Genomic DNA, 27524 nt, shown 5'->3' on the forward strand with positions numbered 1-27524 from the left:
GTAGTGTAAATAAGTTATACAGCCTTGTTATGTATTATTAAGCTTTCTTATCATGTCTGCAAAGGAGTGTGCAAATAATTGTATAAACCCTCCGTCCCATATAATTAAATCATAATGTGAATGTTCTTCACTTAGTTTCAGGACCACAGCTATTAAGTCATTCAGAGCTTCTTTTAAAGCTAAGATAATGTACTTCATTAGTATAAGACAAGACATACAGTGACATACACATAAACGATTTTAAATCTGCCATTCTGTAGTATTACGCATCAACAAAAGTCAAACCCTTTGAATTAAGAACTTAGTGTTTCTGATAAGCTACAGCAACTATTACAAAACCATGAAATTTTCAAATTCCATTATGTTTATGCATTTCCTTATCTTTGAAATACATGTAAGAAGCAAACAAGAATAGTCAATAAAGAAGCTTATGAGAGTGCATAAGTTCCATATGTATTATATGTAGATGAAAGTACAGATTCATTTTTAACAAATTTTCAGAGGAAAATGATCATATTACATTCTTTATGCATTTTCTAGAACTCGTTACATTTCCAATTGTCTGACCGATCCAAACAATCCACTAGTTCTGTTTAAGTAATTTTCACGAAAATACGTCTCAGCGTACCAACCTTTAACCTTATGCTTTGCTTATCAAATAAATTATTATTTATGTAATATTAATTTAATCTACTTTAAGATATTTTAAATATTTTACAGTATAATGTAAGTATAGATCTTACTTCACGTTCAGTATTTGTGTTTGACGCTTCCAATGAAACTTTTATTCATAACCAAAAACATGATTATAGCCAGCCCTTATGCATAAAATCTTCAACCAGATGTATTACTTTGTTTACATAAATGTCACCTCCTGTGTTAACTTCAAGTAATTCTTCAATTTGATTACTGGACAATTCAGGCACTTGCTTTTGATCAGCGCAAATAAATTTTAACATCATAAGTATGTGTGCAAATTCCGAAGAACCAAATACGTTGATTTCTTCTTGTAGTTTTTGAAAAGAGAATGGATCAATATCGCAACCTAGCCTGGTGAGGCATTTGATGAATTCACGGTGATAAAGAAGCACAAAATCATCATAGTGACTGTCTATCACATCTAGCGTAGCGCTACTGTATATGAAGAAAATCAAGTCTTTGGCTGGTGATGAGAACTGCGTTAACTGGAAATCCACAAATTTTATTCCGGTGGGAGTCTCGGTTTCGCCTTTCTTATATTGAAACATTATGTTATTTACCCACAAGTCATTGTGAATGAATGCAGCGAATGGTTCCTTTGGTGATAATTCTTTCTTGACAAACTGAATTAAAGAACTCTCTATTTTTTTTAAATATGGTTCACATTGTGGGATTTCTTTGACGTACTTCATCGTTGACGAAATCCACTTCGGTAAGCCTGTTTCGTCCACTTGACTAGCTATCTTAAAACTCTCACAAGCCCTGAGGACTGTTTCCTTAAACAATCGTGGTTTCTGAATTTTGAGTGCCACTGAGACAGCGTGGAATCTGGCCAGTTGTGACACTCCTAGTTCCATGTGTTTCAGATTGAGGCCATTTCTGCGATCTCCAGTCTCATAACCAGATATTTTCAAGTTCTCCAGCAGAAGAATAGCAGTTTCATCTGCTTTCTCATTTCTGTCTCCGTTCCTGTTTATGCGAGCACCGTACAGTTTTGGGAACACATCTAGGATTTCACTTTCAGGTATTTCTCTTCCTCTCTGTAAACGATAAAATTCTGGGAACACTAGCGCGTAGGCATTCACCTCTTTCCGAAATGTCACGTCGATGTTGATTACCTCACAGAGGAACTTGTTTGGTGGTAAGAGCTTAGCCACCAGCGAACGAGTGTGTGGCGTCTTTGAGTGCTGCTGAAAGACGACATCCACGGCAAGCATGGTGCTGTTGTAATTGTCTCCAGGTTGTGTGAGGGTCCTGACTTTGTAGCTGTCTAACTTCACATCCTGCCCTAATTGCTGGCATAATAAAATCTCCAAATCTTCTTTTCTCACTTCACGTACGAATAAATCCATATTTTTCAGAAATCTGAAAATAAAATGAAAGACACATTTATATTATATCAAATTTCAATTATATGTAATAAAAGCTATAATTTAGAGTAAAGTAAAGTTTGTCCCGCTATACGCCATGTAGGCGTTTGGGGTGAGTGGAGGTATAGCTCCTCTCTTCCTTGACCTCAGCACTAGATGGGGGTGAGTGGTCAGCATCACGCCCCGGCCGGCTTTACCCCGGGAAAGGACCCCGGTACCCATTGTAGAGGAGGCTGGGTGGGCTCCAGAGCCGGTCTGGATGCAGAGGCTAGAGGAAAAATCCTCTGCCCTTGTCGGGTATCGAACCCCGGTCGTCCAGGCCGTAGCTAGTCACTATACTGACTGAGCTATCCTGGCTCATAACTATGCTCTGTGGAATTAGTTAATCAATTATTTCTAAAGGATAGTTCCGTAGGCCTACCTGTTATTTGATGTGACTTGCACGTTCCAGCCAGTGTTTGTGTAGGTCTCCAGCACACCAAATGAAGACAATCTAAGTAATGACTCCGTGAACACATTTCTGTCAAGTAATGACTTATATATCAAACTTGAATTATGTTCTTGTCTTTTTTTATATTTAAATTTCCAAGAAAGTTAATTTTTTATTCCTTTTAATGATAGTGTGGTGGTATAATCTGGTCAGAAAGGTCAATTTCTATCATGCAAACTTACCACTTTTTTCACTTGAGTGAAGATCTGACTTTCTCACTCTTCTATGACCTTGGTCTGCAACAAGGAAATTTGCAGTTTGTGTATGAGACTTACAGGACTTCACAAAAACAATAGAGCAGCAGGCATTATTCCTTTTTTTTATTTTAGTATCATAATTGCATAGTAAGCATTCCCTGTATACCATAAGGCAAAGAGATGTCCATTAAATTTATTTCACTTTTTAAGAGGTTTAAATTATTCTTCAAGTACAGCAGAAATTAAGTTAAATGAGGTAATTATTAAAAGAAAAAATTGGTAGGGAGGTTTCTATTTTGTGCAAAAAAAAGACATCAGGACACATTCCAATACGTGTGGTAACAGACAAAAAATGTTCATATATATATATATAAGCATTCTGTATAAAATTGATCATTAAAGAAAAGTTATAAATGCAGAAATGTGTTCACACAGACTGGAGTAATAGATTATTGTTTATTGAGTTTAAATATTTATTGTCTCAAAATATGTTTCAGAAGTGGGGCAGGAAAAGTCAGATTACATTTTTAACATGAATTGTTCTGGTGTGATTGACGCAAATCATGAAAACTCTTGGGATGATGGGATTCAAACCATTTTCCAAGAGAATCATTAATCATATATAGATTAGTATCATTGTTCTATTTTAATTTTGCATAGGTTTTTGGTTATAATTACTGTAAAACTGCCTTTTGAATGTTGGTACTTATGTTATTTTCCCCTGCCCTAGCGGGAAATTTAACCCAACATACGAAAAGCAAAATTACCCTAGTAGAAGAATCAGTTTTGCGAAAGTTCGAGCTAAATATCAATAGGATTATCGATAGGTTTCTGAATTTCTGGCGCGTTCTTACATTCTATACAGCCTCCAAACATTGTGCCTACGTTACTTTCTTTTTGATGTTCTCTGTAACACCGAATGCGGATGTGTCCTGGGATTTACCTCCACAGAGTTCGTGAATGACGTAATTCACGACTCCGAACCACAACTTGAAGATATTTATCTCTAATCAAAATGTCGCTTTGAACTGATTGACTTTTCACTGAACTTTGTTTCCGCGTAAGGATGTGTAAGATTGGAAATGTTTGCTTCACAACTCCGGGTTTGTGGTAATATCCTCAGGTTATTTTTGGGGATAATTGCATTGTTTTTAATTCTATTATTGACCCAGAACGTACACTGTCTAATTCAGTCAGTATAACAATGTTTTGGGAGCCCAGACGTAGTTTAATGGTTTCGCATTAATGGCGCGGGACATAACCAAAAAGCATTTAAGCTATAGCTTGAATGGGATCATGAGTTACGATTGTGGATGTAGAAGGAAATTGTCATAGAGTATCGAAGATACGGTTCTAGTATTATGCTTAAGGGATTGAGAGGAACCACAAAAAGCTTTACGAGGATAGCGGACCAAGCGTCGAACCTGGATCCTCCCAGATAAGGTTATAATCATAATATTCACGAAAACCCTATCCTGAGCCAGTTTAATTCAGTTCCCAGCTTACTTGCCTGAGATCCTGTTTAATGTTATCTGTCCATCTATACCTAGATCTTTAAAGTAGTATTTTCCGTAAAAGTTTATGTCCCCCCCCCATACACACACATAATAAATGGCTCATCAGTTATATCTGTTCTAATTTAATTGCCCTGGCAATAACAGAGGCACATTACAAATTTAAGTTTTTCATATAATTGTGTTGTTTTCTTAATATAAGCCAGGGTAAATCAGTTAATATGACGATTAAGTTTACTGTCAGATGATCTGAGTTTGATTCCCGTTTAAGGAAGATTTAACAAGATATATATATAAGATATAAACAAATAAAATCATAGCTAATTATGTTTTTAAATTATACAAAAGAGATTAAAAGATAAAACTATTGTTAGTTGAATGGAATACATGAGAAATGAGTTTTGAGAAATTTTAAACATTTTATTTTAGCATAATTACCTTTTAGAATATATTCAGTTTTCGCAGATCTATTTGTTATCTAATAATGATACACAACTAAAATACAGTATCCTGTTCTGTTTCATCACAGTTGTCTGAGGCAGTGCTTTATTTTTGTATAACAAGGTGACATCATTTTGAGGTTAGTTTTATTGGGTAAAGAATAGTTTTATTGCCACGGATGGCCCTTGGGAAGTTTTGGCCTATCTGGTTAGGTAAGAAAGAGTTTTAAGGGATGATTCTACTTGTTTATATTATATTATTCTTCTTTGGGTGTTTTCTTCCTCCATCTTGGACAATTTAATGCGTTTTGACAATCTTATTATACTTTTAAAAAATGTGCCATTACTGCCACATTAAAGCACTTGTCTGAGTTATTAAACATTGTAGCAGTGGTACCAAACTCCTAAAATGTCAAACTTATCAAATGTTTTGAAAATTCACTTTATATCTCCTAAAATGTTTTACACAAATTTTTAAAATAATATACCTGAGACAATGGGCAGTGTCCAGTATCCACCGTCAGAAACATTTAGTTATAAAATCACTATCTTTTATTCTAATTGTTATTTTCAGGTCTTCCATGTTTGGAGACAGGCAATGAAGCATCACAACATAGAAGCAACAAACGGGACATTAAACAGAGGTAAATGCTTAATGCCCTGATAATTTTAATGAAAAAGAAATTGATCAGTTTCCAGGTTGTAAATATCTGATAAAGGAGACTTATTTTGTAAAAATTTTGAGGTAGGAACCTATAGATTGATAGATTATTTAATGATGCTTTTTCAACTGCAATGTTTATATATATCAATGAAGAGGGAAGATGACCATGTTTGATAAATGGGTTGTGATTGAAGAAGTTGTGACATGGTCTCTTCCAAGAAACCGTCTCAACATCTGCCTGAATTAACTGAGTAAATTCACAAAACTGTCAGGATTCCTGGTAACCTCCCTGAGATTCAAACTAGGTTCCTCCTAAAATGAAGTATAAAATATTAATGCTATAGTGGGAATGAATAAAATGAGGTTGATGTTGAATGAATTATAGGATACAAGTGAGGTCTGAAAAGGATGCAAGATACGGGGCACGAGGTAATAATGCTTCTGGTAATAAGTACGTTAAATAAAAAACATTACATTTTCTTATGAAAATACTTTAATACTGTCTTTCAGAAATAAAATAGAGTTGGAGTAACAAATAATTTTTAATTCGCAGAAAATAACCATTTATGCAAGTAGTTTTCAATATCTTTTGACTAGATATTACATTGAGATCAAATATACAGAGAAAATATACAAATATACAAATTCATTTCATGTCACCAGAAATCATCTTTATTTGACGAATCCCTCTTACTCTCCTCCCCAACTGATATTGCCTCGTCACTGTCATTTGCAACGGATTCTGCAGTATCATCCCTCGATGCTTTAATGGACAAGGCGCATTTCTGATCTTTGTCTGATTCTTCAGATGATCTTGCAAAATCGTCATGTGATTGACTCCTTTCTGTAACATACTCTGAAAGCTCTTTTCCTTCAAATTTGGTCTGTGTTTCCTCAACCTGGTCCTGTCTCTCCTCCTGGTTAATTATTCTGGTGACGTGTCTGCCGTCATCCATTCCCTCTGGTACAATCAATGATGACTGACTTCCACCTTTACTTTCTACACATACCAAAGCCTGTTCAGTTACTCCAGCTACATTTTCCTTGATATCCCAATTGCGTGGCATTACCATATTTGAGTTCTTCACAGTCGTTATTTCTTTATTTTGCGCAGTCTCTTGAGTACCTGATATTTCTGATACTACATTTTCCTCCTGTATTGGAATAATACCAACACTGGAATTGATTATATCTTTATTTGAGATTTTTTCATTACCCAAGTCGATAGCTGGAGTAGAAGACATCTCGTTGTTAGACTCATCTTTGACGCCAGTATCTTTATCGCTAGGAACAGTACTAGAAACATCAGACACAGACAGAATTTGCCGCAGATCAGTTTCATCGCTTGATCTTCCAGTAGTTATAGTGGCTCTGCTCGACACAACAGACTCTGACTCACGACTGCTATATAAGGCACGTGGAACGGAGTCGTCAGATTTTGACACGTCACTTACAGGAGTGTCATTCAAATAAGTTTTATCCGTTACATTTTTATCAGAACATTTGGTCTCTTTTAGAATAAGCTCAGGTTCAACGGAAGGTAAATTACACAAAGATGATTTGTGTTGTAATTTCCAAATGTTGTCATCAGATAGTCTACTTGTGACATTGTGTCTTCCATTGTAATCATGTATATCTCTACAAGAATTTTCTCTCTGAAACTGTAAAGAAATCCCATCATCACCCTGTATATTGCTTCTTGAAGAATCCAATATACATAAAGGTAGTTTCTCAGTTTCTTTAATTATAAGGTCTTCGCCAAAACTGTCACTTCTGGAAGAGCCTCGAGTATTAGACAGAGGCGTAGTTGAAGATATTTTACCGATTATCCCAGATGCTGCAGGATGTTCAGCCGACTTCAAGCAAACAGCACTAATTGCTCCATCGTCCAACTCTTTCTGAGAAGTCTTTTGATTCACTGCACTCAGCGCTGAAGGAGAAACCCGGGGGCTATTATAAACGGTGGTGGTCTTCGGACAGTTGCCAAATGATACGTTCTTTGCTCGATTCTTTTTGTGAAGATGCGGACCGACAGACACAGAACTGTATGTATCTAGTAATTTGGTATGTGATAAACTGTTCCTCCTGACTTCCTTGTTCCTCGCGAGATCTGCTTTATCCTTTTGCCGAAGTACTCCCCTGCTCTGAACGTCAGTGCTTGTCGATGGTTGAGAATCTGCAGTAAATTCACATGACTGAGACCGTGTCATGATTCTATCTGAGATATTTGTGGCAGTATTATCGACAGTTTCATGAGTTTGTGATAGTTGAGGATAAGCAAACTTATTCTGAGATCGACCCGTGTGCTGAAGTGGTCGTGTTCCTTCAGTTCTGAATAACGGAGAAATAAATGTCGAAGTGTTATGAGAAAAAACAGGATTAAACAATGTTCCAGTATGTTGAGTAAGTACAGGTGAATTATCAGAATTGATATTTCTAGAAATGAATGGAATCTGTATATTCTGGCCACCTCCCACCGCAGGTGAATATATAGGTTGGCTTGGTGTGAACCGCCTGTAACCCAAGATATTATTTTGTTGCTGGAATTGAGTGGACCAAGTAATAGGGTGGGAGAAAACAGATGCGGTCTTGGCCAGGGTTTCAGTGTGTCTCCTTTGGAAATCTTGATAACTACGATCAACCGCCTCGCTTTCCTCTTCAAGTCTACGAATTCGGCGTCTAGCTTCTTTAATAATTTCTTCAGTGGGACTTGTTTCATCTGAGCTAGTTGCGTTGCCATATACCATGAGGCGACGTGGAGGCTTCTTGCGAAACTCTCTGCGATGGTGAAGGCTTGAGAGTCGTGATGTAGATGCAAGAGATGGTTGTGATGCTGGTGGAGATACATAACTTAGTTCCTCCCCTGCACCCATCTGTTGGGAATTCATTGCTCTCAAGACATGAGGGTTGTGAGGTGACAGCAGAGGTGGTGGAGGTGGAGTGGGAGCTGTGAGAGGTGACACAGTAATGGTACCAAGACCTGGACGTAGGAACGAAGGCTCAGGAGTCAGGCGGTTTGAAAAGAGAGTTATGGTTGTGTGAGCATCTTCTAGTTGACTTGCCAGCTGGACAGCATGGCTGGTGAGCTCGTCAATACGGAGGCGCTGCTGTTGTATGTGTCCCCGCAGATCCTGATTTTCCTGCTGTACCTGGTGCAACAGATCCGTCAGGTACTGACGTTCCTCAAGCTGAGACTCGGCACCCTCTAGCTCCTGAGTTAGAATAGAAAATAAATTTAATTTAATTTTTAATAACCAATACCCAGCATATCCATTTCCCCATATACCTAGATGGCACGTTCTTAGGCACATGTTTGTTTTCCTTTGCCTTTATATATTTTTATACAGTAATAAACACCAGCCTGGAGAACAGATAACTAGGAAGATGAAGTTATTGAAGGGAGAAAAATATTCAAATGTATATAAGGGAAATAAGTTGTAGTGATAGGGACTGGAATGCATTGACTTAAAGTACTATTGTTTTGTTTGATACTCAGTATAACAGTTCAAATTCATTTGTCATCTCATCGCTGTTGCGGTATTATTTTACCATAATTCTGTATAAGTGACGTTCAATTGAGTTTCTTACCAACGCCCTGTCCCGAGCTGGAAGTTTCTCTGGCGCCGCTGTTGCTAAGTTATCCCCATGCAGAGGCAATGCTGTCTGCAGACCTTTATCAACTTTTTCCACTGAAAGATGATTATGAGAGACCTCAGAGTGTGATGACTTCTGTGACTGCAGTTCTGTCAAACTGTTCAGCCTGAGGTGAGCGGCATCCAGTTCAAGACGCAGGTGCGCACACTGTTGCTGGAGGTCACGTACAAACAATGCCTGCGAGCGCGATGCTTCTACGAGCTGCAAGCGATTCTCCTCTAGTTCACGTTGCATGTAACTCATGGTTTCCCTTTGAGCGGTTAATCTACAATAAAAAATATGATGAATACCAGATATAGGTAAAATATATTTTGATAGGAGACAAAAGAAATGAATTATTAGTAAAGTGAATTTCCAGCTGAGATCTGTCTGATGATGATACTGTTACATTAAGGACACTTATGCATGTTGGATTACCGTTCAAATTCTTGGTGTAGCTGCTCCTGTCGTACATTTAACTCGCTTGTTCTTTCTACCAAAAGGAGTTCTTCTTTCTGTTTTGTTTCATCCATCATTTCCTTCTGACGCTTCAGCTCTTCAGCATGTCCCTAAACAATTTAATTATGATGTAAGAGACAACTTAATAAAGTACAAGTGTGAACGCTGGTTTGTCCAGAAAGCAAGAAGTATTATTCCTCCACTAAAGAGAAGACACTGGTGGAAGTGCCTAGACCACGGCCTTGCCCAACACAAGTTATAAATTCGGGCACCGCCGGGACCCCAGGATTACAAGGCCAGGGTTCTAACCGCTAGACCACCGTGGCGGTTGGAAGTAACTGCTTCTGGGATATTCCACCATGTAGATTAATAGAAATTGACTGATATATCAGAGGTGATTACTGTCTCCATCTTCAGGGCCAATTATTTTTTGTGTGAATCACAATGCAGTAAGGAATAAGGTAAATTCAGGCTTTAAGCATCCAAGTCGAAGCCTATACAAACTTAAATAGTAAGAGAGCATACATACAGAAAACTGAATTATGTATACGCTTCCAGCAGGAGAAATTTAATGGCAGCCTGCCTGACGGCTACAAGAACACCCAAGATGGAAAAGCTTCTGAGAATACGAGACCTTGCAGCTAACGAAGGGAAGAAAACAGCAGACCGCAGAAGCAGCATACAAAGTGAGTCAACACATATACATACATATTACTTCATCTAAGATCCAAGCTATGTAAGGTACATTAAGACAAGAACAACAAGAAAAATATTTCTTGTTGACGGATGTTCAGACCGATTAATCATTGTGCTGTCATGAAACATTTCTTGTCTTGTAATACTAATTCAGAGACGCACCTCTGCTTGTCGTAGCTTACGGCCGACCTCCAAGCGCTGTTCGCGGAGCCGCGTAGTCAGTTCCGAAAGTTCTCTCTGTTTCTTCTGTAAATCGCCATCGAGACTCTGATGCTGCCTTGCCAGTCTCTCCTCAGCATCACTGAGCTTTCGCTTGATCTCCTCCTCGCGGCGACATATATCCGCTTGAATCTGAGACTCCCTCTCCATTAACTCTTTCTTATATCTGGCCTCCTCTTCTTTCCGTATCCTTTCAACCTCACACTCCTGAAATCTAAGATAGATCACTATTGTCATATCAGGACAATTCATAAAATTAGTTTCATGGAAGAATTCATGTTTAAGGGATAACAATGAATTGAATTATATTGAAAGATTATTTTATGTATATTTCCTCCGTCACAGAAACATCTTGGACTTCGGTAATATTAATTCTTTTATTTATATACATGCAAAGAGCTTGCTGATATGAATATATTTTATGAATCATCATTGTCTTTTGCAGTCGACAAAAGAGGGTGGAACAAAAGTTGTCTGAAACTGGGCACAGTCATATCTTTCATCATTCTTTCCAGTGGACAGTACCTAACCTAACCTAACCCAACCCAACCTAACCTAAGCTAACCTAACCTACTCTTATGATATCAATAAACCTCCACCAATTAAAAAACAAAATATTGCACTGCCATATCAAATAAATGCCATACCTTCGTAATTCCTCCTGCAACTGTTTGATGTGTAGAGATTTTAGGTGTGATTGATATAAAACTTCTTGAATCTCTGCATTGTACACTTCTGCCAACTGCTTTGTAGAACTTTCTTTGTTTGAATTTCCTGCATCTTTAAATTTCTTATTACTCTTTCTATCTTGAGTGGTACTTGAGAACATGTTCTTTTTCCCAGTGTGAGATCTGTCATCTAAGACAAGTGGGGCATTCTGAAGAATACTTGTAAGCAATGCTGTATTTTCTGAATTATCTTGATATTGACAGTAGATTCTGTTACCCACGTCTGTATCTATAGACAACCCCAAAATCTCCATTATGTCCTTAACATCCTGATGTTGGAATCGAGGCATACGTTCACCAGCTGTATTACTTTGAGTAGAAACGTGAGATCCGGATACTGCAAATTCTGGCATACTTCGTAGCAGCGGGATTTCACTTGTAAAAACAGATAATGTAAAATGGTGATCCTGTTGTAGTAAGAATTCAGCTACCAATAAGTTGATGGCTTGAATTTTTGGTGTCATGTTTGATTTTATGTGTCTGGAAGGACTGGGACGCAGAGATGTGCCCCTTAGTGCTGTAACCATCTGCTGCCGGAGATGTGCTCGTGATTCATCCACGAGACCTCGATTTACAAACCTAAAAACAAGTTGCATCATTTTTATTATCATTATCATATTCTGTGAATATGGAGCTGGGATGCAGTTCAGTCATTATAGTCACTAGGACTATGAATGAATACTTGAGAGCGAGTTTTGATGGCATAAAAGAAATTCAACCAAATTACCTTTATTCCAAGACTAGCCAAAAGCTGTGTCAAGATGAAGCCAAGCAAAGCAAGGAAATATACAATGTCTGATAGCATTAGGTTTGTGGAACATATACAAAAGCTGTCACTGTTATCATTACCTTTGTTACATCAGTTATTAACCGGCTGTATAAAATACCAGTAATTGTTCACAGAACGATTAGGTTAATATTATTATCTGTTTGGGGTTAGATTTCTAAACAAAATATAAGAAACAAACCTTACCAGGTATAAAGATTCCTTTGAAACTCTGCTGCAGAAAGCCCACTTGGATTATTTTTAGAGGCCGAGAAAGTGCTGCCATCCATGTTTATTTTATCAAGTACAAGTAAAACACACAATAGTTTCGTAATGTTTTGTGGGTCTCAGCTGTTAATCCATCATTTGAACTTCTCGCACACAGGAAATATAACTTTCTGACTGTGCTGCCACCTACAACCGAGTTTATATATGCTCGCGAAACTTTCTCCGTCTGATCTGCTGTTTTAGCACGTCACGGTAGTTCGCGAAATTAAACGATTTAATAAATTCGCGCAATATAAATTACAATAATAATATAAATGAGACACAACAACAGAAAACTGGAACACTTATTGCAAAGTTACGATAAAGTAAAGGAGTTTGGAGCTTGTGTCGTTATCTGTCCCTGTGGCGCAGAGGATAGCGCGTTGGACTTCTAATCCAAAGGTCGTGGGTTCGATCCCCACCAGGGATGCTATATTTTTTTTTATTATTATTATTTCTTTGTTTCTTTTTTCCTCTCTCTTTAAGAATAAGAGAACTCAACATACAAAATAAATATCGTTCAGGCGTGCAATATTTGATTTTTTTCGCCTTACATCGCCACTTGGCTTGATAAAACACAAACCAATCATTTTCTATCCAAGAATTATATTTGTAATGTGAACGGTATTCTAAAAATAACTGATTAACTAAGTGTTAAAACTTGGGACTACCAATGTCCTAATTAATCTCCTAAATGTCCTGTGATTTCGATCGTGGCTTGTGATGGTGGGTGGTGACCAACGTTTCAACATTGCCACAAGAAATAATGAGGACAATTGCCGTTGTAAAAGGATAAACTTCATTTACCAGAGAATTTAGTTCCCGAAATCCATTACTTTGGGTTATTTTTGTGATTCACCTCAGTTCATGACGCTTGTATGTCATTGTTTTCCACACGAACGGCAGTTCCACGCCATTGAGTCACAACCCGGTGGACTGTAGTGATCTAGCAGATTGTTAAAGCGTTAAATAATATCTCGTGCACTTCATTGCTAATAACCTGCATGCGAGGACACAGACCAGAAGCAACGTTATGTGGCGAGATTATAAATACAAGGTCTAAACAAATAAACATTTCACAATAAATCAACCCATGTTATGTTGCTCCTTTATCATCAAGGCATAGTGCGTCATCTCTTTGTAGATTAAGGAGCTTATCTTCAGATGCTACAGGTAGCTGCAAAATATTGTATGAGCAGTTCTGGATGGTCGACAGAAGGTGGTCCTCTGGCTTGGAGTTTAGGCGAAAGCTAACCATCCAAGTCCATATTAAATGACATGTCGCTTCTTTGGCGGACTCATATCAACAGGGTAATGAATGAACTTTCGCCTTTTGAAAGTAGCGAGAAATGTCTTTATTAGATAAGCATTAGATAGCTTTCAAATTAATACTGTGACCGAACGTCGCTTCTAAGTGGTTTAGCATTCTTGCTTCGTATTCAAGAGATCCCGAGCTCAAATTTTGACTCGAGGAACTGGCTATCCCAATTGAATATCCAACAAGTCTAAACATATTAACAAGAGAACGTTAATGACCATGTTTTTGACCTTAAGGAATGTTATCAACCGTTGGCATGGTAACGCTGTTTAGGGTTTATGGGCCTTGTAGTTCTTCACGGTTTTATCGTGACACATGGAAGTTTTTTTGGTTTATTTTAAGGTAAAAATGGAGACCTACAAGCATTCGACCGGTTTCCAGTTTCATGTTACCTTAAATAAAAGGGCAGTTGTGCAGATTCTATCGTTGAAGGCGAACGTGTTTATGTGATTCTATGTTAAAATCTCAGCTTCTATCTTCGTCATCATTCGGCCGTTCATACCAATAAAAAGGCCAACGCGAAGAGAAGTAGTATTAATATTAGAGATTCTCACGGCGCTGGAGATGTCGATGTTCGTCTTCTGAGTTGTGAAATCATGTAAACTTGTAGGTGGATGGCAACGTTTCGGATGAGCATACTGCCTCCATCTTCAAGGCTGAAGGCGAAAATGTTCGACGGAATATTTACTCGAAGATTTCTGTCTTCTGGGTTGTTGCGCTGTGTAGTCTGGTCGATGGTTACCAACGTTTCTGAGGTCATACTGCCTCCATCATCAGGGCGATGAAGATTTCTGTCTTCTGGGTTGTTGCGCTGTGTAGTCTGGTCGATGTTTACCAACGTTTCTGAGGTCATGCTGCCTCCATCATCAGGGCGATGAGTATGAAGATTTCTGTCTTCTGGGTTGTTGCGCTGTGTAGTCTGGTCGATGTTAACCAACGTTTCAGAGGTCATACTGCCTCCGTCATCAGAGTATGAAGATTTCTGTCTTCTGGGTTGTTGCGCTGTGTAGTCTGGTCGATGTTTACCAACGTTTCTGAGGTCATGCTGCCTCCATCATCAGGGCGATGAGTATGAAGATTTCTGTCTTCTGGGTTGTTGCGCTGTGTAGTCTGGTCGATGTTAACCAACGTTTCAGAGGTCATACTGCCTCCGTCATCAGAGTATGAAGATTTCTGTCTTCTGGGTTGTTGCGCTGTGTAGTCTGGTCGATGTTTACCAACGTTTCTGAGGTCATGCTGCCTCCATCATCAGGGCGATGAGTATGAAGATTTCTGTCTTCTGGGTTGTTGCGCTGTGTAGTCTGGTCGATGTTAACCAACGTTTCAGAGGTCATACTGCCTCCGTCATCAGAGTATGAAGATTTCTGTCTTCTGGGTTGTTGCGCTGTGTAGTCTGGTCGATGTTTACCAACGTTTCTGAGGTCATGCTGCCTCCATCATCAGGGCGATGAGTATGAAGATTTCTGTCTTCTGGGTTGTTGCGCTGTGTAGTCTGGTCGATGTTTACCAACGTTTCAGAGGTCATACTGCCTCCGTCATCAGAGTATGAAGATTTCTGTCTTCTGGGTTGTTGCGCTGTGTAGTCTGGTCGATGTTTACCAACGTTTCTGAGGTCATGCTGCCTCCATCATCAGGGCGATGAGTATGAAGATTTCTGTCTTCTGGGTTGTTGCGCTGTGTAGTCTGGTCGATGTTTACCAACGTTTCAGAGGTCATACTGCCTCCGTCATCAGGGTATCGACCAGACTACACAGCACAACAACCCAGAAGAGAGAAATCTTCATACTCACCGCTGTGAAAACCTCAAATCTTGAATATTTACTCGCTGGAAGTAAACGAAAAACAATTATTTTTCCCTGTATAAATTAGGTTTTCGACCGGGGTTTTATAAACACTGTTCGTTGTACTTCTGTGGTCGTTCAGGTGTGTCTGAGAGCAGGATTCTACAGGCAGGCCGTGATTTACAAGAAGAAGTCCTTGTGTTCATCGCTAATTTATTTCGAAGTGAATGAAGGAAAAAATTTGCAACCTGATTTCTGAGACATGAATGTACTTGTGACATACTTTTCTGTCACTTTCTACAATTAAATTGAGGTTTGCATGTTCAAGGCGATAGTAAAACATGACGCGTTTTATTAGTGGAGATGCGACAGATTGCATGGTTCATGATTTGTACATTAGCCTCCAAAACTGGCGGGATTTACTTTGCCTTTTTATTGTCCTGTCACACTGATAAAATTCCACCAAGTGTGAAACTCTCTCATTAAACAGCCATGCATTTTAGTTAGGTGTGTTCGGTCATCCCCTATTAACTATTAATTTCTTCCAGTTTTCATGGCTTTTTGTTACCTTCAACATTCATCTTAAACATTTCTAAATACCCTGTACTAAAAACATCTTAAATAAAGCTATCGGAGCTTGAAGCTCATCACGCGAGGAAGTATACCTCCACTCCCCCCCATGCGTCCCTGCATGGGGTTGTACTTAGTACTAGGTAGAACTGCATTTATTCTTTGCCAAAAGACTCTTTCAAGACGTATGAGGAATTAAAGTGTCCGTATAGTGGGCCTGTAACTTTCAAAATTTTCATATATCGATTATATTTCAGAATTTTTAAATTTTAAGAAATTAAATCTAAATTATAATAAAAACATTCATAAATGTTCAATGGCATTTATTACGTTGGACACGTGTAGACTTGTACTAAAGGGACGAAAGCTACCGGGTTATAGATTTGCAACATAGCAAAATGTTATTTGGTTTCGTTCAATTTCTACGAATTGTGCAATACGTACTTTTGTTATCACCTCCGTTCTCAGCCATTAACTACGGGGGTTCCCGAGAAGGCGCGTTTGCCGCTGATGTTCCAACGAACACAGTTGCAGACCATGACCTGCATTTCCCCCTCCACAGCGAGTCTGAACCTCTTAGACAGACGGCGAGAAAACATGAATAGACGACGTTGGGCTCATTGAGATGTATTTAAGAGATGCAGACGTTTCTTGCAGGTGTAGCAAATTTGGAAAAATCAAAATATTCTACCAACTGCCAAGAAGTCGCTTTATTTCGGCTCAGGGTTCGTGTTCCGACCTTGTACACCGGACACTCTTCCGTTTTCTGTTCACGCACCTTAAAAGTTGCGTAGAGAATATAAATAAATAAATAAATAAACGAGGTCACCAGTATTTATAAACTTGCGCACTTTTAAGACAAGACACCGAAATGATTCGTTGGAGATGGAGGAAATGAACACGGGTGTTAATTTTGAGTATTTCCTTGAGGTCATCCGAAGGAAATAGTTGTTGAACGTCTGGGATTTTGCGGCCGTCTAGTCTGGAAGAAGTTTGCCGATCAGCCATCGCCCTGATGATTGACTCGGCAAGCGTAAATCACCAGACTGAATGGCGTAACAACCGATGAGAGTGCCATCTTCATTCTCGCAGCCGAGACAGACTGAAATAGCACAAAATAGAAGTTGTTGACCAACCGAGTGACTGTCAACTTTTAAAGGACTCTGCTCCATGGACTTTGATGTGTTCTGGCCGCCGCTGTGTGGGTTGCTTTTTTGAGGGTCATGACACTTCGTCTGTTTTCACGGTTCTCGCTTAAGTAGCACACTTCTTAGTGCAGCAGCCTGAACCTAATTTTGTCGGATGTCAGATTCTTTTGTTGAAATAAATGTGGAGGAGAAGCGGTGATGGGAATCAGGGTCACATTGAGGCTGAAGATCTAGTTACCTATTTGCTTTGGGTACTGTTATGTGTTGTCAATCCATTGCATCCGAAGCTCATCTAAATAATATTTAATAATTCAGTCTGTACCGCAAAGAAAACACAGATCTTCACCAGTTACCAGTATGATGGTTTCTTGCAACAGTCTACTAAAATAATTATTATATTTGTTTACCGTCAAATCACAATAAAATAGTAAGATAAGATAATTAAAATGATTAAAATATCATATCGAGCATTCGATTTACATCGGAACATGTTCCGATGTAAATCGAAATAAAAACAAATATAATAATTATTTTAATTAATGTCACAATATGACGCAACTATACTATCTCAACAGTCTATTAGTTAAAATGTTTCTGAAGCTAAGGATTTATCGCTTTTCCGCCCGGGAAGGGTTAATAGTCAGTTCATTCAGTTGCAGATACAAATTAATTTACATTACACAAGAAGAAATTTATTTTTATGTGTCTTTAAATGTATGAGATAATATAATGTAAACTTTCTTTGTACGACGAGACGTAACTTGTAGTCCAAACCCCCCGAATACTGAATTTAATCAAAATTTGAAATAGTTTATTAGATTAAACAGGCGATTAGACACCCGCTATCAGTTATGTCCCCCATTTTATGATTTTCTTTATTGCAAAGGCCAGAAAACCGTCTGAAATTCTTATAAATATATTTACAAGAAAAGTGTCATTTTTTATTTTCAGCACAGGTGTGAAACCATTTTTCTCTCTGCTTCTAACAGGAGAACGAAACTTTTTTTTTCCGAGAAGTCGAAACGTCACATGCAAATTCAAGACTTCTTAAGAAAGTCTTTCAGATCTGTGCGGGAACATTTTATTAATTATTCCGAGAATCGAGGGCTGTGAACACGGTGCCAAGTGGATATGCAACACTGGCTCAAAAACTGCGTTCTCTTTGTCTCGCCAATGTTTTAATGATTATACCACGTGTTTGGCGGTGATTGTACCAATCATAAGTGAAAGTAGTGGGCATACTGCCAGAACAGGGCCGACCAACATTTCGTCACACAATTTATAAGCGTTCGGCCTCCTATGCAGTATAATTTTGTCTCAGTCTCAAAGATATTTCTTTGTAGAAAATACACTTTAACAACACAAATCTTCATTAAAAGTAATGTTCCCTCTGCTGCCTAACTAAGCACCAATCAGGCGTATGGGGGGGGGGGGGAGTGAAGGAATAAACCTCGGCAATAGATGGAAGCCTCGGCCTATTTACCCCCGAGGAAAGAACCAACCGATGTCCATTGAATACGTGTCTGGGTGGGCCCCAGAGCCGGTTTGGACGTTGTAGCGAACATCCTGCCCTGTAGAGCCGGCAATGGAGGTATTATGTTCCTCCGAAACGTCGATATGTGCACGGCGTCACAGTCCAGAACACCGACATCGAAATATTCACAGCTTCGAGAACTTCAAATCTCACATAAAAACTGTGTTATTTTGAAGGATTTACGATGTTGCTGGTTGTTGCATGGCGTCTTCCCTAGATTTCTCTTTGTGGCGTCTTTGTGTTCACTTGTGGCTAGCCAAGCTGCACTGTTACCTCGTATCTTCTTTCATGCTTGTCATTTGCCCCACCTTACCCGATACAGAAGACTTGCTGTCTGGATCAGGATATTGTAATCTTCCGGAGCGGCTTAGGCGCCAAAGCTGTCACTTCCCTCTCCTGCTATTATAATACCAGTGGTCTCGTGCTACGAGAGAGGACCATTAATTAACAAGTGTTCATCACGTCACCTTTAAAGCCCCACCTGTGTAAATAATCAGTTAAATATTTATTTTGTACACACGGGCTTTTGTATGATTTACCTTAAACAGGCAGAATTCCCTTAAACAGCGTTAACCAGTTGATCTAAGTATTGGTGAAATGTTGTGTTTTCTTTGCGGTACGGACTGAATTCTTAAATATAATTTCGACGAACTTCTGCTTTAAAGGTTTACAAACTTATGACGTCTTGAAATGCTTCACAGAATCTTGAACTTTATGGATTGTTTGGAATAATCCAAGCAGCCCGGGGGTGGGGGGAGTGTGACTGGATTCGTCACGTGACTGTGTACAGGGTCCACGGACTGACTCTCGTGAATCTTCGAATTCTGTAAAATGTGTAAATAGCCGAGCGGTTGTCAGCGTCTCAAATCCAGTCCACGCTTTCCCACCCGATTTTCAAGGTCCTAGGTCTTAGTGTACAACTGTCTACTCCTACTCCTAGGTACTCCAAAGCCGACCTCTGCCTTCGCGCTTTTCAACCAAGGTACTGTTTATTGCGACACATGTAATGTAATTAGGTTTGTATCTGCAATATATGAACACCAATGGCAATGAAGTATGTTAAATCGCAGAGAAAGCTATTGGGAAACATCTTCTGTTCACTCGTTTTCACCGTTCCATACCCGTTGTTTCGTTCCCAGTTTTTTTTGTAGTGCTCGAAAGCAGATACAGTGTAGGTATTTCAGGGTTTTTTCCCCTCTTCTCGTCCTCTGGGCTGTGTCGAGTAAAGTTACTCATGCACTCATGCATAATCAACGGCCTGCCTCTCACACTTTTTATACGCGTTTACGCACTGATGGTCGTTCACTTTCTTGCCTGTAATGTGCACATCGCTCTCGGTACGCTTTCAAACAAGGTCATAAAATGAATAAGCTAAATAAGGACTGGCATGGCGCTCGCATGATAGATGCCGGATTTTTCATACACGGGAGATGCGAGATAAGCGAGTATCAATGATATTTAAATATTTAGTCGTCCGGACTTCGAAGAAAACACTGAAATTCACCATTAGAGAGATCAACTGGTTAACGCTGTTTAGGGAACTAATTACAGGTTGCTCTGAGAAAAAACCTAAAATCGATTTTCATGTAAAGTAAGAACTACGTAGAAACAGAATTAACTCAATACAAAGTTAGGCTTAATCAAAAGTAGTTGAATAGTAGATGAAATTTTCGGATGGTTATTTTTGTCTTCCGATCTGTCTTTCACTGTTTTTTTTTTTCTAGCTTTCAAATTTTTTTAAGAACCCAGGAGTACTAATTTGTCAGCGAGTAGAGCTGTTCAGATAAAAAGTTGACTAACCGCTTTTGTGAACATAAATTACATATCAATCCTATTAAGTGTAATGTCAAATTTATTGTTTACCCACGCACTGTACCACGCGGAATCTCATTGGCAATTATCACACCTTTATCAAGTAGTCTTTAATTACACTGTAACTGACAGCTAACTCATTCCATGAAGAAAAATTCACCTTGAGAAGCTGATAGTTGTTCGGCTAGATTAAGAAATCACCCACTCTTTATGTAACCCAAATGTTCATTACCGCGTTCACAAGGGAACTTCATTGAAACCTATCCTAAATCAGATGAATCCAGTCAACACCCTCACATCCTATTTCTTTATGATATATTGTTTAATATTATCCTTCCAAGTATTAGAAATGCGCGCAATTCATCACAACTTGTAACTGTTAGACAGACCAATATGTGTAATGTTTTCATTGGCAGTACTATGTTAACGGCCTGACGAATGAATCGTTGTTTACACAGCAAAATGCGCTCCGTCGTCAGAGGATATTTCTTATCGTAAGTTGCGTCTGTTTTAACATCTAGCGCATGGGATAAAGAAGCTATACAGACAGATCTGTAGCTGTGAAATTCGTACAAAGAAGCCACTTTGGTGACTGTAACACTCCACATTCCTTCAAACCGTCTTCTTGGCCATCCACAAATTTCTTTTCACGCTCTTTAACTAATGTAATTGAAACATCGTTGTTAAAGAGGTTAAGAATTGACAGACAAACTTTCAGTATCCCTATGGAACCTGCGCAGATGAAACAGCGTTGTTAAATAACCTCGTCATTTATCAAACAAACTTTCGTGCATTGTTTAACCTATGCAGTTGAAACATCGTTGTTAAGGAACCTAAGAATTGACAGACAAACTTTCAGTATCCCTATGGAACCTGAGCAGATGAAACAGCGTTGTTAAATAACCTCGTCATTTATCAAACAAACTTTCGTGCATTGTTTAACCTATGCAATTGAAACATCGTTGTTAAAGAGGTTAAGAATTGACAGACAAACTATCAGTATCCCTATGGAACCTGCGCAGATGAAACAGCGTTGTTAAATAACCTCGTCATTTATCACACAAACTTTCGTGCATTGTTTAACCCAGTGGTATTCAACCTTTTTTGTTCGCGTACCCCCAGATATAAATTCTCTTCAACTTTGTGCCCTCAAAGTTGTTGGTGTATAATTCAAGTTATACATAGTATATAATCTACATCTAAAATAAATTAAATAAATTACATTACTGATTATTCAGTGTTTATCATAAAATAATATATATTTTTTTAAATTTCACGTACCCCCTAAGATGTCTTCGCGTACCCCAGGTTAAATACCACTGGGTTAACCTATGCAGTTGAAACAGCGTCGTTATGCACCTTCATTATCAGTCGACCAGCATCAGCGTGCCAGAGACCACTGGCCAATTACAAGTATCCTTGCGTCTGCTTTGTCGTGGCAGGTCGGTCGTTGTCCATTGTCTTCTTATCTTACACGTCTCGAGCTAAAAGCGACCGATGGCCTCTCTGCATTCCGGTCAGTCCGTTGTTGTTCCAACAATTGTAATCAGCTCCTTCGCTGTGATGAAGCTTTGATGAAACGAACAAAGGCGTTTGTCACACGGCCCTGAAGTTGTCGATGTTCGTCTTCTGGGTTGTAACCCCGAATGGAGTTGATGAACATGCTTTCTCCAAGGCCGTGGTCTAGGCAACACGGAGTTTTCCTCCGTGGCATCCCAACAATTACTCCATTCACACACAGAAGAAGGCAATGGCAAACCACTTCTGGATCATCTGCCAAGAACGTATATGAACAGGTCCCAGTCCGAGAAAAGGATGGAAGGATCCTGTTCATATGGACCTGTCGTCAGACATAACATTAAATAAAAATAATATAATATTAATAACGTCTCTGCTCTACTGCTAACCACGTCAGGTTAATTTATTTGAGAACAACAAAGCATGAATTAGGAACAATGCCTTGCTGTGTGATTAGTTTCAATGGCGGCCACTGAAATCTGAGATCTTCTTTGTTGCGCTGTTTTCTTGAATCGAATTGAGTTTTCTTTTCCGTCTGACATATCTTTGTGCGGGATGGAATGTGGTAATACAGGGTGTTCAAAAGTCCTTGTGCACCTGTATGATTAAAGAGTATTTGTGCGCACACACGCCCGAGGTTTTTCACGTCACTTTTGAATCGTCCTGTATAAACATTCTGAACAATGCCAGTGGACGTATCCAAGGCCAAATTCCTTTGACGCGAGGACAGGTAAAGGTTAAGCTTATTGTAACCCGAAGGTTTAAGTGCGTTTGTGAGTTGTTTAACATTCGTATCGACAGGAATTGCTCCAGCTTTTTTTTATGAGGAGAGGAGTGATTATGCAGATCAGCATTTCACATGATCGATTGATTGATTGATTGATTGATTGATTGATTGACTGACTGTAAAGTAGTACGTAGTTGGCCCTGTGTCTGCATAAATTTATATACATTGTAATCCGTGCTTCGTTATAGATTTTATTTATATGGTGATTGCTATATTCTATATTATATTTCATGAATAAATTTCGCAGATTAGCCAAATTTGAGGAATTAATAACAAGTAATAAGTGTTGCACAGAAATAAATTAATGTAATATTAAGAATCTGAATACGATTTTGGTTTTAAATTCCATTAAAATTACTAAAAAAAAGACATACGAAGTGAAATGCGTGGAAAATTTTTAGAAATGTTTAATGATGTATTTTGATTGTCAATGGTTTCATCTAATGGTAAAAGTTAGTAATAAGTGGAGGTGTACCTCAACTAGCCCGTGCGTCTTTGTAGCGTGATAATTAGGTACAAGGTGAAATTGTTTTGAAAGTTTTTACATTTTATTCAATAGAGAAGTTTACACTAGTCAGAAAATAAGTAGTTATGGAGCTTTGTTTGACAACGTCTGAATATTAATTTTGGGGAAAACCCCAGATTGAAGGTTTTACAGAACAGGGTGCCGAGAAATATTCTCGACATGAGAACGACGAAAACATGAAGATCTATGGCGACTTTCCTTGATAGAAACAAAGAATCGATGACTTTATTTATTTCTCTTAACTTATCAAGAGGCCAAGATGGTTACAAAGTGTCGACCTGTTTCATCACGATCGACGATATGAGAGGAAGTTTCCTTTGACTGTAAGTTTTGTTTGATTTCTGGTTTACTTATGCGTTAAAGACGACGGCCTCGCAGTTATTCTGGTACTGCCTGCGTCACAATGCCAGCCTCTGCAAGGAGCGGGCACCACGCAGTCTGTTTGTGGCTGCCAGGGTCGACCACACACACTAGGTCGCGTAATCTGCTCGGAGCCGTGCCTACCGGATGTGGGAAAGTGCTCGACCGGCCGACCGATCGATATTCTTCCTACAAAAATTGTAAAATTGATTTATTTAACGGCGATGTCAGCTTAGATTAGCGTCGACTCATAGGATGATAATGAAATGGAAAGTGTAATCAGGTCACGCAGTCTTCGACAACATCCGGTGTCAACTTTCTTTTGCTGAATACATATTCCGTATTATGTGACACCCCTGTCGCTTTTCTAAACAAAACACTGGACAGCCCTGAACTGATTTTGACACGTCATAGCAGTAAAACAAAAACACGTTTTAATAGCAATAAGAAATTTACAAATTAGGATGTTTAAATTTCTGGGGCACTCTCCGAAGATGTGGACAGGGAGCCAATGGTTTAGAATGTTTGGAGTTTCATGTATATGCACTGCATACTTCTATACATGGTGTGGTGCTTAGACACAGGGGACGGATACAATGCCAGTGATTCAAATTTACAAAGATTGCCGGGGGTTTTCTAGATAGCGCTGCCAGAGACCGCGGTTGCTTAGAACGCTCTGCTAGCATGACGATGTAGGTCAGCCCTCGACCTCTTGGCATGCCCGTTTACTTCTCAGAATTGGCTCGGCTGCTGTTTCAGGCATCAAGCCGCGATCTCTTCCGCTCATTAATCAGGTTATTTAAGAGCAGATTCTCTTGTTTTCTTTGGTTTGTTTTCGCTGACAACACAATGGATAAGTTCCTTGTAATATAATAATACGTCAATTATAGTCTGGTGGGTTTTAAAACCGGTTGTTACACCATAGAGTTAACAACGTTTACAACAACAAAAAATCTGGAAGAAAACATCATTTTGATATCTGATAAAACATCTGACTAAAATTTGCATTTAAGAAATTATATTTGAGTTTAAGTTTATATAATTTATACACCTGAAGATGGTTCATATAGAACTGAAACATGTCGTGTAAAATATGATGTTCTAATTGTAAATCGAACATTTCGATAGAGAACATTATTTTAATATATTTTAAATATTTAAATGTTAATTATAGCAATATTTTAATATTTAATAGAATTTTATTGTGATTAGACTGACAAGATTTAAACAAATAAACAAATAAACGTTTAAGTTATCTTTGTATTAGAGTTGGTTTTATTTAACGACGTTGTTTCAACTTCAGAGATTTGACGTCGAATGAACCTATTTCAGTGTGCTAGGCAGGGAGTGGTGCTTGTTGAATCTAATCGCGTCGAAAACGGTCTTGTTTTTCTATCCTTCCTATGTGGTTTGCCACTGGGTAAACTCAGGAATTCTCAGTCCACGGCCCGCGTACACTTTTGTAATATCTTTTTTTTTAATAGCTAAAACTTATTTTTTTTAAAATAGCAAGTTAACGAACTTGCAAAATAAAGTTCATTAAATACGTCGGTATGAATGTCCTTTGGGGCACAGAGAAGTCCTTCGGATATGAAGGATAGCTGTGAATATTTTGAATAAGCATCGCGGACATCCGACAAGGGGTGGTCATCCAGCTTCGGGGTTGGACGGGGTTCATGTAACCTGTCTTCATTGCACTGAACACGGAACTCTGATCCTCAGGACAAACTTGTTCGGACACAATATCAGATTCGAACCATAAGTGGCAGCCCTGCTCACACATGTCGACTAAGAACAAGTTACAAACCGCATCGTCAGAGAAAACTGATGTGTCCTTGTCGACGAACCCCTAATCGCGAATCATGTTTATGCCTCATGCAGATCAACTCAAGCGGATCCTTACTTTCAGGATCATTTAGTCTGTTTTCGTTTAATTGTTTCCTTCTGTACTGTTTGAATAGTCTTTTCCCACAAAAGGTTTTGTGGGAATAATAGACAAGGAAGTTGTTGAGGATCGAGGATGAAAAATGAGATTCGTACAAAAAAAAAAGTTTAAAAGCTGTTCATTGTAAGAATGAACACAGACTTCAACTTTTACTAACAAAAAAAAGAGAGATTCCAAATATACACTTTTTTATTTTTCTGAAATATGTAACGTCGCGGCGGTAAATATGTACGTGTCCGATGAATTGATGTCAGTTTTTTTTTATTGTGACGACAGGTCCATATGAACAGGATCCTTCCATCCTTTTCTCGGACTGGGACCTGTTCATATACGTTCTTGGCAGATGATCCAGAAGTGGTTTGCCATTGCCTTCTTCTGTGTGTGAATCGAGTAATTGTTGGGATGCCACGGAGAAACCGGGGAAGCCCCCGGAGGAAAACTCCTTGTTGCCTAGACCACGGCCTTGCCCAACACAAGTTATAAATTCGGGCACCGCCGGGCATCGAACCCGAGACCCCAGGATTACAAGGCCAGCGTTCTGACCGCTGGACCACCGTGGCGGTCTGATGTCAGTACTTCAATATTTTATTCCGAAGGCCACCGTACACCGTTAATTTTCCGTTTTATATCTTAGATCATAGATCGTATTAATCTGGTATTCAATGGATCTTGAATTCGATCCAAATTTTCGTCACTGATACTGAAATAGACGAATATAAATCTGTCAGCAGATTTTACTCCTTAGCTAATTTAGATTCATTAGGACTGACATTGCATCTGATTTCTCAGAACTGCCTTGGTAACGAGTTCGTCATTTTCCTTTCGAGTTCAGGTTTCGTGCTGTTGTTATTATAAGTGAACACCGGGCTTTGAGCCAACAGCGATGTGAAGAGGGGTTGTCGTGTGTGTGGGGTTGGAAATATCAGAGGGTAAACTTTGCCTTACGCAACGACACAGGCGATTTTAATATCGCAACAGGGACATATAAGAGCACTCAGATTGAAATTAATCTTTCATATCAAAATATGGGCAGAGTACAAGTCTGTACAGCGAATGGTACAGCAGAGGCGGAGATTGCATGTTAACCATATTAACCGTGTTAGCCCGGCTAACACTTTAACAACTAGAAATAAAGTTAAGTCTTACTTTTGTGGTGTATTGATGCTCCATACACTGAAACACGGCAGGACCGACCAGTTTAGGGTTAACATTGATTAGAACCAGAAGCTCCACCATACAATAGTGCCATCCAGTCGACCGCCATGTTCAGTTTTGAATTTAGAAATCGGGATATTGTTTTCTCGTGTAATGGGTAGTTACAAATTGGTTACACGGTTCCCACGGCTAATTTTAAATGTATTCGGAAGTCCATTTATTCGAATACGTGGCTTATTATCGCATATTATCTAAATTCAGTGTCTGTATGTACAACCATCTTCGTGGTACGGTAGTAATTGAAAAGAATTGAGCATTTCTTTATATTTATTTCGACAAATCGGTCAGCTGAAAAGATTATTTGGTTCGCTTTCATTTATTTGTGTTTGTCTCAACAACCCGTGAAATCGGTTCATCCTTGAGTGAATTATATAAGATACTTTTCCGGTGTTGGAATCGGTCCGTTGCATGAACAGTTTCTGCTGACGCACACAGAAATGTTTCTGGCCGAGGCAAGCCCGACTGTGTCCTGAAAAACAAATCTTTAAGGTCATCTGTTCTTACAGATCTATCATTAAATTCTGACATATGTAAACCGACAAATACACAGATTGATGGATCACGTCTAATTTGACATTTACGGCTTACGATATCGGCGAAGCGTTGTTAAATGTGGAAGAAATGGGTTTCCTCTGTTTTGGGAATATCTGGTCCACTGAAAATCTGCCTATAATGTGATCCAGAAAACATGAAAAATTTTCACAGATGTAGAACATTTGACATTCTGAATACATTCGGGTCCCTAATATCGAGTGTTTCACCACATAAATGTGTAACTTTTGTCATGAATAATATTTAAAATTCAAAATAGTTAACAGGCATTTTTGATCTGATGATTACGAATTTTACATTATGTTAAGTACCAGTA

General features: G+C 38.8%; 3 protein-coding genes, 1 long non-coding RNA gene and 1 other non-coding gene across 6 annotated transcripts in view; 3 read left to right on the forward strand and 2 right to left on the reverse strand.

Moving 5' to 3' along the window:
* Positions 1–1703, forward strand: part of LOC110828247 (Centrosomal protein 135kDa) — a 31665-nt gene extending 29962 nt beyond the window's left edge. The window contains exon 22 of the mRNA XM_087345758.1: positions 1566–1703. The gene's annotated coding sequence lies outside the window, so the exon portion shown is untranslated. The remainder of the gene's footprint in view (positions 1–1565) is intronic.
* On the reverse strand, positions 432–2051 carry LOC110828251 (uncharacterized). Its single transcript, XM_022060801.2, has one exon. It carries the CDS (start codon positions 2049–2051, stop codon positions 807–809), a length of 1245 nt encoding a protein of 414 aa, XP_021916493.2. The 3' UTR covers positions 432–806.
* Positions 2052–3249: 1198 nt separating this feature from the next.
* LOC147875246 (uncharacterized) lies at positions 3250–10813 on the forward strand. 2 transcript variants are annotated; one of them, XR_015534346.1, is made up of 3 exons: positions 3250–3866; positions 5285–5354; positions 10025–10813. It is a non-coding gene; the product is annotated as an uncharacterized LOC147875246 (long non-coding RNA). The 2 variants fall into 2 exon arrangements; XR_015534347.1 differs by lacking the exon at positions 3250–3866 and adding an exon at positions 3873–4199.
* Positions 5850–12259, reverse strand: LOC110828248 (uncharacterized). The gene is made up of 6 exons (XM_022060793.2): positions 12083–12259; positions 11029–11688; positions 10325–10595; positions 9446–9576; positions 8963–9293; positions 5850–8586 (listed from the first exon to the last, which is right to left on the reverse strand). The coding sequence occupies exons 1-6, from the start codon at positions 12163–12165 to the stop codon at positions 6031–6033; spliced, it is 4032 nt and encodes a 1343-aa protein (XP_021916485.2). The 5' UTR covers positions 12166–12259; the 3' UTR covers positions 5850–6030.
* A 240-nt stretch (positions 12260–12499) lies between these two features.
* Positions 12500–12572, forward strand: TRNAR-UCU (transfer RNA arginine (anticodon UCU)). Its single transcript has one exon. It is a non-coding gene; the product is annotated as a tRNA-Arg (tRNA).
* The last annotated feature ends 14952 nt before the right edge of the window (positions 12573–27524 follow it).

The sequence above is a fragment of the Zootermopsis nevadensis genome, unplaced genomic scaffold, assembly GCF_977971745.1.
Source record: "Zootermopsis nevadensis isolate Lab colony 2312 unplaced genomic scaffold, Znev_1.0 Znev_ptg000001l, whole genome shotgun sequence".
In the NCBI taxonomy this organism is placed as follows: domain Eukaryota; kingdom Metazoa; phylum Arthropoda; class Insecta; order Blattodea; family Termopsidae; genus Zootermopsis; species Zootermopsis nevadensis.

Excerpts from the sequence above, each read along its gene's own strand:
- LOC110828251 (XM_022060801.2), bottom strand. The coding sequence starts at position 2,051 with ATGGATTTATTCGTACGTGAAGTGAGAAAAGAAGATTTGGAGATTTTA.
- LOC110828248 (XM_022060793.2), bottom strand. The coding sequence starts at position 12,165 with ATGGATGGCAGCACTTTCTCGGCCTCTAAAAATAATCCAAGTGGGCTT. Across the intron at positions 11,689-12,082 it reads CAAAGGAATCTTTATACCTG|GTTTGTAAATCGAGGTCTCG; the intron begins GTAAGGTTTGTT and ends ACTTGTTTTTAG. Across the intron at positions 10,596-11,028 it reads TTGCAGGAGGAATTACGAAG|ATTTCAGGAGTGTGAGGTTG; the intron begins GTATGGCATTTA and ends GATCTATCTTAG.